This window comes from Penicillium daleae (genome assembly GCF_028827525.1).
Source record: "Penicillium daleae strain IBT 16125 chromosome Unknown utg000006l_segment0_segment0, whole genome shotgun sequence".
NCBI lineage: Eukaryota > Fungi > Ascomycota > Eurotiomycetes > Eurotiales > Aspergillaceae > Penicillium > Penicillium daleae.
In genome coordinates, this window is record NW_026623154.1 from 306,523 (window position 1) to 326,364 (window position 19,842).

Below are 19,842 nucleotides of genomic sequence, written 5' to 3' on the forward strand. Positions count from 1 at the left end.
ACACGAATTCTTGAGGTGCCCCGACCGCCACCCCTATCGATGGCATAGATGGTGTAATCGACCCCATGGAAGTTTTATACAGACATGCCGCTAGTTAAGATCAAAGATCATGGACAACTCATTTGAACGGCAAGAGCCGTAAATGCAATGGCCAGGATACTGCAACCGTGTGGACACCTGTTTAAAAACTAAGAGCCGGCACTCGTACCGTCTAATCTGTTCAACTCAAGAAGTACGACTAAGGAAATCCATAAAACATAGAGAAACATGGTCAAGCCCCTGGGTAACTATGGTAGGATATTCCCGTAAGGATGGCGGAGTCGTAATATACTGCTTCATTGGTGCTATGCTACATACAGTACATGTCATTGCATCAAGTCAGAGTTGATTCTTGTCTTAGAAATTGCTAATGATGTCATGGACCAAAAACCTTGTATCAAAGGAAGAAATCTCTGAAGAACTCTCCTCCATATGCTCGATTCCGCCTCTCTACTGTCGGTCTCGCTACGGCCACATCGCTAATTGCACCACAAATTGATCGAAACTAGCATGCTGACAACATTAGGAAACCCAGTGTAATAGAGCATCGTAGACATGTAGCTGAAAGCTGCTTAGTGAGTCGGCGCTCCATTTACTCGGCGAAATCGTGAATGGAAGATTGACTACTGTCTGGCCCGAAAACCGACTTGTAATTGACAGTCTTGTGCTGAGCCAACGGACTGGCCCGCCGGGGAGTGCGGAGTGAAGGAAACCAAACACATCCTCGCTGTACGTAAGCGGGGACAATAGATCGGGTATCCTCCATTCGACCAAGCAGCAATACTCGCAGCGAAGGAAGAGAAGACAGTATATAGTCAGGGGAAGCTGCTGGATGACCCTTGACATATTCGCGATGGCTGAATTGACCACATGACGGTAGTTGACTTTGCTTCCCGCAATGACCCTCAGCATCCAGTGCACTGTAAGAGGGAAGCTCTGTAAGACCCAGAAACCCTTGGGGCTGATTGAGGCTGAGGTCGCAAAGCTGCACAATCTTGAATCGTTCCCTACGATGAATTAGTTGTTTGTTTGCGATGTGTCTGGAACTGGTTCTACCTACAATATTGCATGTTCATTGCCTTGACACAACGCTATCAGGTAAATCTGAGAGATGGATGTATCTTGCCAGCTGGATTGTAATTCCAGAAGTCGTAAAGCCCTTCAATGATTGGACAGCCTGGTGGGATAGATTCACCTAAGTTCCAAGGCAAGAATGGCATTGACTGGGCCATCCACCACAGCTACAGGGCTTCGTTCCACAGCGAATAGATGGGTTAATCTTGTTTTTCGCCAAATTACTCCATTAAGCTTCAGAACAAAGCACAAATCTACAGTCACAGCCAGAATTAAACAGATGATCATAGTTATACGTGCCGAGTAAGTTTGAACTTGGACAAAATTCTCTACAGCGTTCAATTTTCCTGGCATCTTCTTCGACGCAGCTCGCCATTAATGCTGTGTTTGTTTCAACATGTGCGGTGGGAAGCTTATTTTGTGACTGGTTGACGGAAGTTCTATCTTCTCCCGTCTTGCCTACCAGCAACTGGGTTGGAATACGCAGTACAAAGGAGTCGGGGCGCCCTTTCGGGGAAATAGAACCCCGGATCGCAGAAACCATGCTTGAGGATCTCCCGACCGAGCTCCTGGAGGATATTGCCGAGTGGGTGCGTATATTTTTGGAAAGCTCTCAGCATTTCGCTGATGCCTTTAGTTACCACCGCTTGCTATTCGATCCCTCAGCCACGTCTCCTCAAAGCTTTACCGTGCTCTAGTCCCTCGGATTTACCGTGTGGTCAAGTTTCGTGCTGCGAGTGAATGGGCCTTAAATGTGCTTAACATCGATAAGTTCTTCATCCAACACTCCAAAAGTACCGGTCACCTTCTACACACCCGCCACTTGAAAATTGACGCCCCGATCCATCTTACTCGGTTCAACCGCTGTGCGGCATTCAACATCTTCCGGGCGGTTGGGTTGGCCGCGGATCCTTTCTCGAGCATTGGAACTCCTGACAATGCGAAGGCCCATCAGCAGTTCTTGGGGGATATTGGGGATCAGGTTGGCTTGGCCTTTGGACACCTCAGTCCTGGTCTCCTTCGATCATTCACGTTCGCATCAATCATCCCATATCATGAATCGTCGTACTAATTGGCAAACAGGTGGCGCCTGGGTACCTGCCTACCAGCCGGCGTGTTGGATAAGGAGGGATACCTGATCCGGTATCAGGCAAATCTTGTCCACCTTTCGTTGGTCACAGACGGCTCCTGCTCTCACGCTGCGGGCCATTTAGGTGGTCTGTGCCGACTGTCCTCCCTGGAGGCCATCGAATGGGAAGGTATACAGCATTCGAGTGAGATTGAGCTACTGCAAAAATGCATCCGTCGAAATCAAAGGCGATTGAAAACTCTTTCAATTGGCTTCAGCGCATCGGCTGGTAGACCAGATTTCTCCCATCGAGTACTTGGGCAGCAAGGGTCCACGCTCGCGACCACAACAGCCATGGTGGGCCCTATCCCCACAATTTTGCCCTCTCTCACAGACCTGGTGCTTTCCAAGGCATATCTGCAGAGAAGCCCGCAACCGACCGCTTTGTCAACTTTTGCTGGGTTAAGATCCTTGAAGTTGCGTGACTGTGTAAACTCCTGCGAGTTTTTGGGAGCGCTGTCGCGCTTGCAGAATAAACTTCAATTGCGGCTATTTGAGCTCTGCTTCGACAATCTCCCAGTTGACCCGAACAAGGCAAATTTGGAACCGGTTATTGCCTTTTTACTTTCCTTCCAAGGCTTACAACATCTCTATTTGAAACTTTCCAACTTTTCACATACCCACCAAATCGGAGATGTGATCCGACATCACAGTCGCACCCTGGAGACCCTTGTGTTTCACGAGAAGCAACTCGCTCCGATCGATAATGAGAGACTGTGGTGGGATACTCGAGACTTCTGTTCATCATGGCTATTCGATGGAGCCGAGCTGAGGCATCTCGATCGACTTTCTGCCTTGGCCCTGTGCGCAAACACATCTTTCGTGGTCAGTTACGAGTATAAGAGAAGGAAAACCAAGGAGAGAAGCTGCTAATTCGTTTATCACAGCGAGAGAGCCTTGAGCCGGGCTCGCAAGCTTCCCATCTCCAAGTGCTTCATATTAGACTTACAGGCGTAGACCATCTCCATCGAGACATTCAATCGGAAATCATCTCGCAGATTTGGACCGAAGATGACGCGGGCAGGGAATGCCCGTGCGGTTGCTGGAGCGAGTTGACGAGACGAACGTCTCATCCTGATTGTGATTTTGACTTTGCGACTCTCTGGGAAGAACAATCTGTCGAGCCTTCAGGATCGGAGGCCTTCTGCAGTGAGTCAGCTGAGATCAAAGAAGTTTTGAACTTTGCGGACTGGGCTTTCGGCCCAAATGGGTTACCCGGGCTAGAGATTCTAGCATTCGGAGACTTTTCTTACGAGGAGCGATACCAGAAGCAGCGGTTTCTGGCGCGCCGGAAACGCTCGATCCGTTTCCTTCCTAATCACTGCCCCGAGACCCGTAAACATTACGGCTGGAATTTTTGCATTGGTGATATAGACGATGCATCTCTTTGGAGCAATGTTGGTTGGAACGGTAGTAAATTTCTCTCGGCCTGCCCTGATGGCGGTCCAATGGAGTCGCCCGACGAGTGGTGATTATCGTATAGCTAAGGGTGGGCTCCTGGGCTTCCCTAAGAATTCATGATTTTATTTGTCTCCGAGTCTCCTTCTTCTCTACCACAAAAGGAGATTTGCAATTGAATTGAATATACACTAAGGTGTTTCAGGAGAGGTCTGGAAAAACAGTCTGTGAATATATGCGGGGTGTCTGTTTTCGAACCTGGGAACTATTTGCCCCATCCACTCATGTTTCAGGGTTGTGTCTTGACGTTGCCTCCAGGGATTTTGTTTGATAAGCTCGAGTTTTGTTTGATATCTTCCCGCAACACATATGCGGCCTCTTGCTCATCAAGGGTCGAGCAATGGTTAGTATCATGACGCTGGAAACCCGTCTGGTGAATGCATGGACATGAATTCTTGAAATTTTTCCAAGCGTATGAACTTCCAGTCATTATATAGAAGTATTGCCTTTGGTCCACTTCATCGAGTTCTTTAAACTGTTCGTAAGAAATGATCGGAGGTCCTGTGATATTTGAACTATTACCGCAAGATTGATGTGTTCCTGAAAATTTTCCTATCCCGACGTTAGTTTGAGCAGTGCGCAATCAAAGGAACTGTGAATGGAGTTCACGCACTTCGTTTAATATCGTGTGTCTCTGATATTCCTTTTGCCTGCTGAGTGGTCGTCGATTCTGGGTTTTGAAAAAGGCGGGCACAGTTGAACCGCTGGCAGCCGGGATGCCCCCCGTATGTTGAAATGACAGTAGACTCCGAGAATATTAGGTTTTGTGGAATATCAGGGTCATTATCCGTATCCACTCCGTTCCAGAATTCGAATGAACTCATCCTGATTGTGCCTGCATCAGAAACATCTTCATCTGACTTTTGAGCGTCGTAGTTTTCGTTATTGGTAGTTATATGTTGACAGTTGTCTGGGCCTTTCAACTGACAGTCAGACATGATGATTTGATGCCAAGGTTTCAGAGAACTAAATGCAGTTTAGCGTGGTAAACTCTTGGTATTACGAATTTGAGAGAGAATTAAGGAGTTGGTACCTGGTTAAGGGTTCCAATGTGCTATGAATTTGGTGCGAATTAACCAAAATATCGCGAAGGGGTCCAGCCAGTTTATATCTTGGTTTATCAGTTTCATCTACCGTAGGCAATTACCGATAGCTATAACAAAGTGAGAATGTACGCTCCCAGGACACTCTGACTAAAAACATTGACTTCCCAGGAGCTGTAACGGATATTCTTGCAGGGTCACTTATAACTTATACGAGAAGGATACCTAATCAATGGTGCGCAAATGGTGCGATAGACCGACATCGCATATCTATGCTTCCAAGAATACGAGAAAGCTCCATTCCTTCACTGTATGTATACTTAGATTACACATAACCTCATTTGAAACCATCAAAACCTAACTCCCCGAGGTAATCCTGTTGTGAACAGTAAAAGCTACAATATCTCCTTTTATATTCCATTATGTCCATGGATGTTAGAGATAATGGTAACCCTTCCTCAAGATATGATTTATTACAGTTCAATGCTTGTAGATGCATTTAAATTGAAAATATAAGGTTATTCACTATCGACACCCTAAGCGAAACAGTAAGAAGCTAAGATTGACGAACAGATCGTGTTTAATCCACTATTATCTGAGTCAACCTCACTATACTGGCACCCAGGTATATTTACTTAACCCAGATACTTCTAAACGAGCTTGGTGTGGTATCTTATTTTGGGTCATCGCTTCGATCCCGTTAAAAGTCCTCTCAGCACAAGCCAAGACCTGTCTTTTCGAGAGCATTGTGGGAACTCCATTCTGGCGAAGTCGTCCCCCTTTAACGAAAGCGTACCACAGAATGAAATATTTTATTGCGGTTGTATCAGGAGCTGGAACCCCTTTCTCGAGCTTGTAGCTATCCGACACTCTCTTCGTTTCAACGAGAAACCTAAATTTTCAATGAAATTTGGAACATACAGTACAAGAATATCCCGGATACTTACTTGGACAAAAGCTCGGCATATTCTTTTTCTCTGCAATGGAGGGCGTGCCGCACGTGGGCACGACATTTTCGTGAGGCTCGTGAACCGAACTCAAGCTCATCCCCCACACCGCGACCCTCGGTTTGAAAAGCACTGTATTCAAAATCCATTTCGACGGGTTGTGTTGACCTAGGTTGATATCGGACGTAGTTCTAGCTGCAGAGCTAGGTTATGAATGTTTTAATATCAATGAGGTCCGCATTTATAGATTATGTAGCATGTCATAACAGCCCACCGTGTCTTAATTGGGGCTGCGTAGGCATTTACTGTCCCAGGAGCTTCTACCACGAGACACATACAGTACCGAAGAATGTTACAGTCTGTAACGACGCTATGCAAATTACGGCCTTAAGGGTAGGAAATGCGCTAACCGTATACGGTTAGAGCTATCTTGGCATCAAAGGTTGGGCTAGGTATAGATTCGTATTTTGGCCTAGTTGGGTAAACCAACTTCCTTGCGTGGGGTCGGGGTAAATACTGCTTGGTTGGTTGGTTGGTTGGTTGGTTGGTTTCATTTACCCTGACCCCTCGCAAAAAGTTGGTTTATCCAACTAGGCCAAAATACGAATCCGTACCTAGCCTAGTGGGCTGTGGTTTATAATCCAACTCTCCCCCGTAAACCATAGACGCTTGGCTGGGGGCGGTGCATGAAGCTCTGTTGCCTGGCTGTGCGGCCAATCATAGGCCTTCTTCTGGTGGCTCTGGGTGCTCAAACATGCTGACTGTGGGATTTGAACCAGCGTGCACAAAGGTTACGCTAATTCGGGCTCATAACCAGTTGGTTTATCCAACTAGGCCAAAATACGAATCCGTACCTAGCCTAGTGGGCTGTGGTTTATAATCCAACTCAAAAAGCGATATGCAGGCTACAACTACTTTCTAAATACATGCTGATTGATCCCTCAGATTGTTCCAAACTGCCTGAACGGTGAACTTTGAGCCTCACCTGGTAAAGCCTGTCGTGGCCTTATTGCCATCTGTGGTATTAGGCTGCCCCTATGGCGCGGCTATGGTGGAATTGCGCATGAGACAGACAGCAAGCGTCCGATTTTGGCTGCATTTCGGTTAAGAACCGCGAGAACGCGGGCAAAGCTGAAGCCAAGAATTTGGATAGTGACTGTGTTGCAGATGTGGTTTTGAGTCGAATTCGTTTAGTCGCACGTTGCTTTGTCCGATCCTCGAGCTGGAACGGTGACGGCTTATTGTGAAAACGGCGGTGAAGATCTTCAATCGTGAGTACGGATTTGGCGGGAGTGATAGGTTCTTGAGTTGAAGGAATCGATTCTGGACTGGATGCGATAGATCGCTGGAGGACAGAAGCATAGGTCGTTTGTTGATTTTGAGGCGAGGTAATGGGCGGTGTTGGCTGAGGAGGCTGGGGAGAGTAGGTTGGTGGGGCTATTTGTGGTTCTAGGTCGGTTATAGCGGACGGCGATTGAGTGTAGGAGTCGAGGAGGGTAAATACTGCTGATGATGATGATGATGATGATGATGATTTCATTTACCCTGACCCCTCGCGAACGATATGCAGGATCTACAACTATATATCTCTCTATGTGTACAGATGCCGTGTCCCACTTCCTAAGCGAATTTGATGCCTCGCCGAGGCCTCTCGTGGCTCAATAGCCGATTTGTTTTCCTGCTGCCTTCATGTTGCTTGGCTTTGAAACCGTTGTGATGCTTCGGCAAAGTCCAAGACAGCCTCCACTGTCTTAGCCCGTGAAGCACTGTTGATCTTACCCCTTCCCTCTTCGCCAGATCCCCCCAACAAGGTAGATATGCTGTTAAAGGCCTCGCCGACCTTCCCTCGGAGCTCTCGCCGTAGATCTCTAAGTTCCGGACAATCCAGCAGAACATGGGTTACACTCTCTCGTTCGCCACAGGTACATAGGTCATCATCGCGGAAACGAAAGGTCTTCGCGTAGGTTGATAGCCAGCAGTGTCCAGTTCGCAATTGCGTTAGTAGGTAAGCCCGGTTTCTAGGTAGGGACCCGTAGAGACGTCGGGTGTACTTGGCTGGCAATGTATTGTCGATCTGGCGTAGGTGACTGCCGGTCTTCGACTCTCTCCATTCTTTTCCCCATTGGTCCTGGATTCCTTGCGTGAGGTGTGCCCTCTCGCGTGATATTAGAGGACTGAATGGGTGTGTCTTGCCCGGTATGGCGGCTTCTTTTGCTAGCCGGTCGGCAATGTCATTTCCGGGACCAAAAGACATTAAGTAGCTTCGACAGGCCTACTTGCATAGACCACTACCCCAGTTTTCCGCCCAGCAATGGAGGCTTCTGGTCTTTTGAGGTTCACCACGCCTCTCACCCTGGGTGTCTCTCAGTTTGCTCCTTAAGCATACATCACGGGCAGGCCAACTAGGACGACACCGCTTCAACCGACCAAGGTCAGTCTCAGGCCCTCAGTGCGAGTGAGGTAGCTGACTCCCGGCTCTTTGTACACCGACACGCGCATCCGTCCTCTCGGGCTATACAGACAGTCTCTTGACAGGCCCCGACCCTGTTGCAGTGGCTGCCATTGTACACCACGCCCCGCGAGAGCTTCCACTCTCGTTTCGCGTTACCTAAGGAGGTCTCCCTCCGTCAGGCCGACCGTGTCTCGCAGAAAGTCCTTCATACGCTCCATCCGGCAGTGTACGTTGGTTGCTCTCCACTAACCAAGCTTGGTCCCCGATGTCTGAACAGGGCCGACGGGTTACCCGTGGCAAAGCCTTAACGAGTTCCGCCGGGTGCCACCAGTCAACTACCAACATTTTCCAGAGTCCCCGTGTGTCTCCCAAGAGGATGCCCGTGTCTCGGTGGTGCCCGTGTCTCAAAGAACAGCCGGCCGGGAGGTTGCCCGTGGCTAGGCCTTAACGAGGTCTCCAGCGAACGATGTCTCCGAGTCTTAACGAGGTCCGAGCCTTAACGAGGTCTCTGGGCCTTGAACGAGGTCTGTCCGATGTTAGCTTGACTGCCTGTGTCACCGGTTCACTACCGCCTCGCCGCATCTCGCACGATGCGATCCCAGACCGTATGCAAGCTCAGGGGTGTCCTGTCTCCTTTCTAGGGCGACACCACTTTCACTGGTATTGCAAGACCAGCTTCCGGGCCCGAGTGCGAGTCGGGTAGAAAGAAGTCGGATGGTTTTCATATCCGGTTTTCCCCTGATTTTGGCGTGTTTGTGCGGTCGTGCCCCGCGCCAACCGCACCGGGCCGGACCGCACAACCACAGCGGATTCACTTTGGTCTCCCCAACGGGGATTAACACCGGACACCACGAGAAGGTATGAATCCATTGTCCCAACAGCCTGGCGAGGACTGCTGCCCAGTGCGAGCTCACTGGGGGCGGGTAAATACTGCTGTGTTCGAAATCAGATTCCCCTTCGTCCACTCAGAAAATAATTCTCCAACCCTATCCAAAGAAGCGCTAGTTAATATTCAGGTTAGCTGCAGGTCGTGGCTTGTATATAATACAGTCACCATTCGTAATTGTTCGGAACATAGTACCTACCCCACCTATCTTTATGCCCGTGGACTGAAGTACCATGTTTTAAACACTAATGAACAGTGACTGTATGCCCTGAAACGAACGTAGTGAGGGAAAGGGGGCTAATAAACTCGGATGTCCGTGCACGTTCCGCAGATGACTTGGCTTGCTTAACTACGTATAGGTCGTCCTGCCACGCACCCTCCGAATTCGCCTGCTAGCCCACCGCTTTTCTATTCTGCTTTCCATATCAGGTTTGGTGTTTCATAACGTTAGGGTTCTAGGGCTTCATCTGCAATGTATATGCACCTTCCGTTTAGATGATTGCTTCGCTTCCCTTTCCTGAACTCTGTTTTTACTGTGACGCGCTGCTTTTTCTTTGCCACGTCTGCCTCTGTTGAGATATATCGTCCCTGGGTTTTGCCCCTCAGCTTTCGTATGTGCTGTATAACTCTCTAATGTTAACTCGTCGTTCTTGTCATGACTGTGGTCGCTGCGTGCGTCTATCTACTACCATCCAGCCACCACGGTGTCCATCTTGTCGTTTAGCATATTTACCCGCTCTGCCTGAAACGCGCCCCTGCCTTCGCTGTCGCGTTCCCCTCCCAGCCACCGTGTCAGATCCTTACTGTACGGGTTGTCAAATTGCACGGGTTTCCGATGTTCCTTGTCGGGACTGTGGGAACCTTTTTCCTGCTCGGTATCGCCTAATCCGCTGTCCTGATTGCAGATCTAGAAGGTCGAACGCCGTGCCTATGCCTGTGGATTTCGGCCCCTTATATACAACTTCCTTCAATCCCTTCGTCAATTCATTCCTAGGACCAATTCGCACTCCGCAGACACGTCGGAGATCTCTGCCTCCGCCGCCTCCACGTACACAGAGTGTGGGTTCTGGTACCGCGTCCTTCGCTATTAACCAAGGAGTTCGCTTCTTACGCCAAGAACATGAGTCTCGTGTATGTGCGTCGAGTATTTTCCCGCCAGAGATTTCTCCTTCCCATATACGGCAATCCGTGGGTCGGTTCGAGAAAGACATGGCTCTTGCCAGCCGCGATACCGTGTGTGGTTCTTGTGGGAAGCTTGTTCCTCTTGCTGATACACGCCGGTTTCTGGATGGTGACCCCTTGCTACGACCGGTGGAAGGTTTCCTCGATACCTGCGGTCGTACCGAAGGTCTTTGGTGTCTCTGTTCGTCCTGTCATTCCGCCTTACTTCGAGGATCTGTTCCGAAATTCTCCGCCAAGAACCTAGTAAATGTAACTCTCTGCCAGCACTATCCTGACGCCCTCAAAGATCTTTCTCTGACCGAAGAATATCTCATCGCCAAGTCCCACCCTGTTGGCGTGGTGCTTAAGCTACGACCAGGTGGCCAAACGTCGCCAGCAAACTACCGGGCACTTCGCGGCCATTTCATTATTATACCCCAGGATCCGAAGCCACTCCTTCAAATACTACCAAGCCCAGATCTACAGTTTGCGGAGCTAATCAAAGTCTTCTGGCTGGGGAACCGGCCTCCATCCACTGATGATCTACAGCCATTTTTGCTTGTTCGCAAGCATAAGGTACTTGCTGCTTTGCAATATCTTGTACGGTACAATCCTTTGTACCAAGACGTGACTATTAATCATTCAGCCGTAGACGAATGGCCCGATGATTTCGTCCCCTCCGACCTGCAACAGGAGATGGTATATTTGGGCGAATCAGACCATCATGAACGAGCGGGGTACACTGTCAATTTACAAGAGCACAACTATGAAAACGATTGGCAAGCCGCTGAAGATCACCCGGATCACCCTGCTGGGGATTCTCTTCCTGTAACTGGTTCTGTACTCACGGACATCAACGGAGAACGCCAGAACCCTGATATTCGTCTACTCAACACGGTACACCCTCTTGTCAATGACCGACCGCCCGAAGTCCAATCTCACCATCCTTCTGCTGGTCATGCTGACCATACACATCAATTTTCTAGCTCTCGGGATCCGCCTGTTATTAGATTTGCCATACACGGCCAGGCCTCTCTTCTGAATCAATGGCAAGATCCTCATTATTTCACATCTGCTTTCCCAACGCTATTCCCGGCCGGTGTTGGAGGCCACCTAGACCATCGTGCTATACCTGTATCAATTGCCGCCCTTGCTGACTGGGCACTACGCCATCATACTCGAAGGTATGCAGCCCTCTGGTTGTCAGCTAAAAGCAAAGGCTTAACTGCTTAGATTTTCACGCCACCGAACGTTTATGTACCTGCTTTACGACGTTATTCAGCTTCGAAATTCATGCTTGGGTAACACGCTGCTCATCAAACGATCTCAATGGACTTCTGTAACCCAGGATTTGGGCTCGCTTAATGTTGATCGTCTGCGAAAGGCGACTGAAGAACTTGCCGCGAATCATGTCACAACCGACCCCCTAGTCCGGCGACTCCTCAAAAATATAACTGCCATTGGCGTGCAGGTCCCAGGTTCCTTTTTCTAAAAACTGCAGTTGCGAGCCGAGATTCGAGGTCTTCTCGTTCGAGAAGGGATGCCTGCATTCTGGTTGACGATCAACCCGTCTGACCTCCAGAATCCACTGGTTCTTGTTCTTGCTGGTGTTCATCTTCCTACTCACTCCTCTACCAATTTAACATCAACTCTTCGATATGCGACAGCAACATCAGACCCTGTGGCTGTTGCCAGATTCTTCTATTATACCTGCAAAGCGGTTCTTGACGGTCTCCTTGGTAGCAAGCCTGGTGAATTTGGAATTCTTGGGGACGTATCTAATTATTTTGGCGTTGTCGAAAGTAATGGGAGAGGCATGCTCTACCTTCACGCTTTAGTCTGGATTCAGGGTAATCTTGGATTCATGCAACTGCGTGATCGTATCCTTGCAGATGGACATTTCGCAAATCGAATGATCCAATTCTTGGAAGCGGTCATTATGCATGGTTTACATGATGCTGATATTGACAATGCTGGAAGTTCCGCCTCGCGCGTGCCTCCTTCATTACAAGGCTCGGAGACGGACACTGAATTTACTCGCAACCTTTTCCAGGATGGCAATTGTGTTGCTCATACCAAGCAACTTCACTCTAAGCGTCACACATCAACCTGTTTCAAATACCGTCACCAAGCATTAGGCGATCGTATTTGCCGTTTTGGTATGCCTCGTGATCTTCAGGATAAATCGAGAGTAGACGAGAACGGCATCATTCACCTTGCCAGGAACCACGCATGGGTCAATCCGTGGAATCCAGCTCTCGCCAGCTGTATCCGTTCTAACCATGATATCTCCTGGATTCCGACTGTGTCAAAGTCTCTGTCCCTCTTATATTATATCACCAATTACGCTACTAAAGACGACGTTACACCATGGCAGATGGTAGCGAAGGCCGCTTTGTTGAAACAAATGATCGATCGTGCCATGTCTACCCCCGCTCCTAGTTCCGTAGATTTACACCTTCGACAAAGAGGGATGGACAACTTTGCTCTCCGCTGCTTTAATAGCTTGTCACAAGACCGAGAAATTAGTGGAGTCCAGGTTGCGAGTTCCTTACTCCAACTTCCGTCCTACTACACACTCAACTATAATTTCACACGCCTCAATCTCTGGTGGCTCAGGCGGTACGTTCGGTCGGTCATCTATCCAGAACAATCCCTAAATGCTTCGCCATCAGACGCGATTGGAGATGAACCGTGCAACTACGACCATGGCTCAGCTGCGCCAGCAAATGTTTTCGATAATTATAAGTTGCGCGGCAGTCTCTTGTCCTCTCTATCCATCTTCGAATACTGTATGTTAGTGCGCACCAAAAGACTGAAAGATGCAACCACGGATGACGTACCCTTCGCCGAGGAACATCCAAGACACCTTACTCATATACAGCGGCTGGCTCAATCTCCCTCTCAGACAGCTACGGTGACTTTCCAAGGCGAACTGACGGAATTCCAGTCCGTGGAGGATTCCGTTCCTGGAGGACACCCCACAACAACTGCGATTCAAAATGACCTCGCTGAGATCCTACTAGGGCTTTTCGTCCCATGGGAGAACCTAGCCTTAGCCATTCGTCAAACACATACTGCCACCGAAACCGCACATGATAATCTTCATCACGTCTGGACCACTATTGAACCAACGCTACCAGCATATATCCGCTCCTTCGCACAGAATATTGAGCTCTTACGAAAATCAAAGAGCGACTGCCAAGCTGACGCTGTGTTCCGAAAACGTGCTGCCCTACATACCTCCCCGATTGACCATGACCTATCCAATCCTCCCTATCCCGCTTCTGACTCGGACGATGAGACTCCACATCTTCCACAAATATTGAACGATACTCTGAGCAAAGAGACTCTCCTAGCAGCATTTTTTTCCATAAGCCGACGTTGGGCTCATGAGGCATATGATGCCCAACGCCATATCACAACTCTCGCCTTAACTTCTTTCACCCCTTTATCTCTTCAACCGCAAAACCTCCGACCGGTCCATATTTCCAACAACATGCTGTACGAATCGTCCGGCCTCAGATTCGTTCCGCCTCCCACCTTGCAAGAATGGAAAACACGTCTTAAAAATATCACCATGCTCACAGATCCAAATATTTCTGCCAACGTGTCAAACCCCGCGATCTCTGACCTTGATGACTTTAACCTCGACATCATCGATGATATTTTAGTTCCTATGCTAACTTACTCAGATCCGCTCCCTGACCTGCTAGACCGACGCTCTCGAGTAGGGCAGAACCCCACAGGCGCTTCTCTAACCTTCCTCGTGCGCGAAACTATCCCCCTGAATGAGAAACAGCGTATCATCGTGGAGAAAGTTCTGTCCGACGTGCTCATCTGCGCTAGCCATCCGTATGATCATTCCCAACGTAATCAAACTCTCCTCTATATAGGAGGCGAAGGTGGTGTTGGCAAAAGCCAGATTGTCAAAGCGATTGACGCTGGAATGGATCTGATCCACCGCAAAGATGAAGTAATCCTAATGCCACCAACAGGGGCAGCCGCCGATGTTATCGGAGGAAGCACCTATCACATATCTCTTGGTATTTCTCTGAATCGGTATCGACGAACCGGAGTGGGAGCGAGGGTTCGCAGGCTGTGGGCTCGGAAAACAATTATGATCATAGACGAGGCGAGTATGATTGATCTTTCTGCGCTAAGCATCATTAATACGCGTTGTAAGATCGCCCGATCTCTTGACAGATCCTCGACCGACCTCTTCGGTGGCTTGCCTGTAGTGATTCTCATGGGGGATTTCCACCAATTTCCTCCGGTCCAAGGCCAGCCCTTATGGAAACTTCCTAGAAACGAAACTGAGCAGGACGGAAAACTTATCTGGAGCCAATTCAAGCAAGTCATCATCCTCCATGAGCAGATGCGACAAGCAGAGGACTTACCTTATCGAAATCTGCTTACTCGAGCGAGAACTGGCACACTTACCTACGACGATATGTCGACCTTAAACTCTAAAGCCCTCACGTCACTTGCCGATCCTTATCTGCAAGACGCAACAATTGTTGCCAAGCTGAATGCACTTCGACACGTCATAAATCGTTTCCAGGTAGAACGCTTTGCTCGGGCGAGGCAACAAAAAGTCATAATTTTCCCCGCCCTCCATACTCGCACACGATCCTCCGACACGGCCGACCTACAGCTTCGCGCAGATGACCTCCTCGGTCTTCCAGAACAAGGCTCAAGAGTTCCTTGCCCGGGGCTGATTCTCTACACCCTTTCCATGCCGACCATGGTTTTGACAAACACATGCACACCGGCAGGATTAGTCAACGGAGCGATTGGGGAGGCGGTAGGCATTGTTGTCGATCCAGAAGGTAGGTCATCTCTAATATATTCCATCAGCTGTCTAACACCCTCCACACGCGGCTAGCCGACTTCCACGAACTCGACGATCTATATATTTTCTGCACCAAACCCCCCTTCTGTCTTCTCTTCAAGCCAAGTCGCTCTAAATCTGTTCCCTTGGCTTCACTGGATGAGGACATCTTACCTATCTTTCCTTTTGAGGCGTCTATAACAGTAAAAGGATATTCGGTCCGCCGGAAGCAGATTCCAATATGTCCAGCCTTTTGCCTTACCGACTACAAGATCCAAGGCGCCACACTCCCTTCGGCCGTTTTGGATCTGAACAATGGCAATGGAAATCGTCGGCAGGACTCGCATCGGAAGTATTGCTCCACATACGTACAACTGTCACGCCTCCGATCATTTGCAGGTCTCCATCTTCTACAGCCTGTCAACATGAACGATCTCAGACATAGCCCCGATCCCCAGTTACTGGATGAGATGCGACGGCTACGGGCACTGGAGCTTGAAACTCTCCATACGTGGCAAAACATCAACTCTGCATAGGTTATCGCGTCTTCCAATCATTTCCCCCCACGCTTCCCAACAGACGCAATTGAATATATTCAGAGTCGCACAAAACTATGCTTTCTCCAATAGAGTTCTTCATTAGAAAGGCGGTCTGAAATCTTTCAGATATATCATATTCGGGGTTCGGATCTATAGCTACGAGCACGCCACGTAGCATCCAGCGGGCAAAGTACTATTGGCTCACACTACGTGTTATTCTAGCCTATAACGTAGTCGGCACACTTTATCCTACCGTTCCTAATAACCGGAGAAGTCGTATATTCCCTACTTTCCCCGTTGTTCTCGCGTACCGAGACCTACCCTATGTTCCAACTTCGTATATTTTATATAATGCCTTCAAACATAACTAACCCTGTAGTCCTTCATATTCGGGACTTCATCAACCATGCCGAACCAGATCCAACACGTCCAGGCAATAGCCTCGCCATACAGCTGCACGTTTCCCTTAATGTGCCATACAAAGATATATGCTCTGATGACATTGAGCAAGATGACATTCCTACTTTGATCAGATTCTTCAATGAACGAAACCAACCTGACTCATACCAACAAAACGCCTTCGTCTATGCATCTGGCACTTTCCTTACCGACTGCTCTGATGAAGAGGAATTTCATATCCTCCTTCACGCTAACACCATTAGCCTGGTCGGTTAGTACCCAACCTCTGTAATACTCAAACTGACATAAGCCAGCCATCCGGGTGACCATAAGGAGACAGACTCATATTTTCTACACTGCCCCGAAGCTGCACAACCAACGGTAACCTTCCTCGGTATCGTTGTTGAACGAGGTGGTCAACTCAACAGCGGCTCTACTCTTTTACATTATCGTCTCTTGTCAACGGTTTATAATGCTTCTACTCGAGCCCCTCACACATTTCCAATCTCCGCCTACTTCAAGAACGGCCAGCGTTGGGTCAATTTCCCTCCGTTAAATATAAATACCTATGTATTCATAACGGGCCGCATCTTCGGCGTGACCAAGGAGAATCGTCAACTTGCCGTGATAATAGACGATATACATTTCCTTCCAACACCAACATTAATGCAGCCTATGCTCAACAGCCCACCTTCAACAACGGGTAAACGAAAACCCCTTGATCGCTGGTCACGAAGAGCTTCCCCGGGCGCTCCGTCCAAAGTGGCTCACTTGCAGCAAAGTAGCCAGTCTTCTCCCACTGAAGCCAATTTTCCTACCACGCTCCAACTCACTTACAGCCCTACCGAAAGCGAAGCCCCAGACGATAACGATAAAGAAACGCTTATAACGTGGTCAGACACAGCTGACGAAATTAACTCCTCGCCACCACTTACCACTCCCACTCCGAACCGACGTTCTAAGCGACCACGCAAACTATGAGATGCCGACTGCCTTCCACAGTCACACTACCAGCCCTGCAACCTCTGCCGCTTTCTCTACATTACAGTTATTCGTAATTGTTTTTGCTTGTCTCATTTATCAAGCATACGTTGTTTGTCCCTTCAGTTGCAGTTCACAATTTATCTGTTTTTCTAAGCCCTCGCTTCCTTGCTCTCCATTTCATCGTTTCAGGGCCGCTGCGCGCGGTGCGCGCGTCTCCAGTTATATACAAGCCACCATCTGCAGCTAATCCAAATATAGACTAGCGCTTCTTTGGATAGGGTTGGAGATTTATTTTCTGAGTGGACGAAGGGGAATCTGATTTCGAATATGGCAGTAGCAATAGGGTCCTGTACATTTCCTCCGAGCCGACTGTGGCGAGTACAATCAGAAGGTCATCGACAGGCGGAACGACAGTAGGAGTGTTGTGGTTGATACTATTGCGATACAAAACGTGGTTGTGTGCCGAACGGGAACCAAACCCGGACCGATGGCCGACCCACCCGCGGGAGGGCCCGAGCCCTCCCCCACAAACTCCCAAGGAGGGGCACAGCTGTTCTCGCTGGAAAACTTCCAACCGTCGATTGTGCCTCGAAAGAGAAGAAGCCTTCGCCATGGAAACGAAGTCACCACTGCTGCACGCTCGAACCCCGAGTTTGCAGGCTCGGAAGACAATAACGGACGGGTGACGACTAAGGAGGTGCGACAGCTCATCAACAGCCTGAAGGAAATTATCTCCCACCAAACTACAGTCATCGAATCCACCAAAGCCGAGATCCTAGAGGTTAAACATGGCCAGAACGTTCTCCGAGATCAGAACGAAAAGCTCCACGACGAAATCAGAGCATTGCGAGAACAAATTGAAGCCCTGACACCAGCAACCCCAACCAGATCGTGGGCTGCAGTGGCAGCCAACGGCAGCGACAATCCTACCCAACTTAGCCATCAATCGCCCGAGAAAGAGCGGAACTGCGTCCGAATCAGCACTCAGAGGTCGTTAGTAGACCTAAGAGATAATAACAACACCGACGGGAATACCTTCTGCCGATACCTCCCCACTGAGGCCGCCAATACCCACATCCGCACCGCCCTGCTGAACACCCCCTCCACGCAAGATGCTCAGGTTGCCGGCATCGGGACTACCAAGACGGGTTATATTATCCGCTTCAAGGACACGGAGTCGGCCGAAGTAGCCCGCAACAACACCGAATGGCTAAGCGAGCTAGGGAACAACACGAAGCTAGTAAAACCACGATTCGGCGTCGTCGTACACCGTACCCCGACAGAAGACTTCGACCTAGAAAACGCTACCACTCCGGCTATTGAGAAAATCATGGAAGAAAATGACTTAGCGGAACGCGGCTTCCGGATCGAAGAGTTAGCATGGCTGAAAAGGAAGGATAAGGTGCTAGGGAAATTTGCATCTCTGGGTATCTGGTTCGACTCCGCTGAGGGAGCCGACTATGTCCTTAACAATAGTCTCCTTGTTGGACAAAGACAAATTGGAAGCGTGGAACGCCGCGAAATCAAGAAAAAGAGATGCTTCCGATGCCAACGTTTCGGTCACTTAGCGTGGTCGTGTAAGGAAACCCCACGCTGTGGACACTGTGCGGGTCAACACGAGCGGCAACGATGCCCCCCCGGGATCAGGGCCAGATGCCTCGATTGCGGCGGCGAACACCCAACCGGCGTCCGACAGTGTCCAACTCCCGCAACCTCCAACCCCCATCAATGTTAGAGACGAACCTACGCATACTACAGTTGAACATCATGAAATCAAGACCACGGATGGAAGCACTCATCAACGATCACCAAAGCCAAAACTTGGATGTGCTCCTAATCCAAGAACCCTCAATTACTACCTACCAAACACATGTCAACCACAGCGCCTGGCGGCTATATCGACCAACCGTCGAGACTGATGCTGATCGGTTCCGGAGCCTAATCTACGTTAACAAGAGAGTCTCAACGTCCTCTCACCGACAGATCCACTGTGACCATCCAGACCTTACCGCAATCAAGATCTGGACAGCGGACTCTCAACTCCTCCTCTTTTCTGTTTACATCCCATCTGTCCCGCTGTGTACACCGGCAGATACGTCGGCGGAACCAGCATTCAACGCTATTCAAAACACGATCGCATCCGCTACACAGGACAACCGGAGGTCCACAAGCGTCATCCTCGCGGGAGATTTCAACCGCCATCACCCAACCTGGGGTGGTAACCACATCCAACCGCGATTCATCGAAGAAGCAAGCGACCTGATCACCTTCTTCGAAGCCAATGGTCTACACAGCTGTCTCCCACGAGGAACAGCTACATATTGGGCTCTAAACGACCCGGGAAGAAACTCCACTATCGACCAGACGGTGACGAACCGACCAGACCTACTCATCAAATGCCATCTCTACCACGAGAACTACGGGTCAGACCACCGCGCCACGTACTCGGAATGGAACCTCCAAGCTCAGTACAAACCCGCCACTAAGACAAAGAAGGCGTTTGACCGCGCAGAATGGAACAAGATTGGCGAGGAGGTGGTGCGGCGGATCGGCCCATAGAAGGAAATCAAAACACGGCCGGCACTAGATGAGGCTGTGATGAAACTCATTGAAGCAACGACAGCAGCTATAGATCGGTACACGCCAGATGCACGTCCAACGCCATACTCTAAGCGGTGGTTCACTCCAGACCTCAAGGCTCAACAGACCGAGGTCAACCAGCTACGCCGAAGATGGCAATCAGCCTGTGCCGAGCTTGGACGAGAGCACCCTTCATCCACAACCCTTTTCCGAGAGATGCAAGAAAAACGCCGGGCATGGACTCGGGCTATTGAGAAAGCTAAAGCATCACATTGGAAACAATTCCTCGACGAGGCAGGGGAAGGGAAACTGTGGAA

At 49.4% G+C, this 19,842-nt stretch overlaps 3 protein-coding genes across 3 annotated transcripts; all 3 read left to right on the forward strand.

The window, feature by feature from the left end:
• Positions 1 to 1,655: 1,655 nt before the first annotated feature.
• N7458_005935 (uncharacterized protein) lies at positions 1,656 to 3,714 on the forward strand (the record flags this gene model as incomplete). The annotated part of the gene is made up of 4 exons (XM_056909317.1): positions 1,656 to 1,703; positions 1,751 to 2,145; positions 2,197 to 3,067; positions 3,130 to 3,714. 4 exons carry the CDS (start codon positions 1,656 to 1,658, stop codon positions 3,712 to 3,714), a joined length of 1,899 nt encoding a protein of 632 aa, XP_056765021.1.
• Positions 3,715 to 10,237: 6,523 nt separating this feature from the next.
• N7458_005936 (uncharacterized protein) lies at positions 10,238 to 15,559 on the forward strand (the record flags this gene model as incomplete). Its single annotated transcript, XM_056909318.1, has 4 exons — positions 10,238 to 11,373; positions 11,423 to 11,660; positions 11,691 to 14,996; positions 15,050 to 15,559. The coding sequence occupies 4 exons, from the start codon at positions 10,238 to 10,240 to the stop codon at positions 15,557 to 15,559; spliced, it is 5,190 nt and encodes a 1,729-aa protein (XP_056765022.1).
• Positions 15,560 to 15,913: 354 nt separating this feature from the next.
• Positions 15,914 to 16,942, forward strand: N7458_005937 (uncharacterized protein; the record flags this gene model as incomplete). Its single annotated transcript, XM_056909319.1, has 2 exons — positions 15,914 to 16,236; positions 16,276 to 16,942. 2 exons carry the CDS (start codon positions 15,914 to 15,916, stop codon positions 16,940 to 16,942), a joined length of 990 nt encoding a protein of 329 aa, XP_056765023.1.
• Positions 16,943 to 19,842: the final 2,900 nt, after the last annotated feature.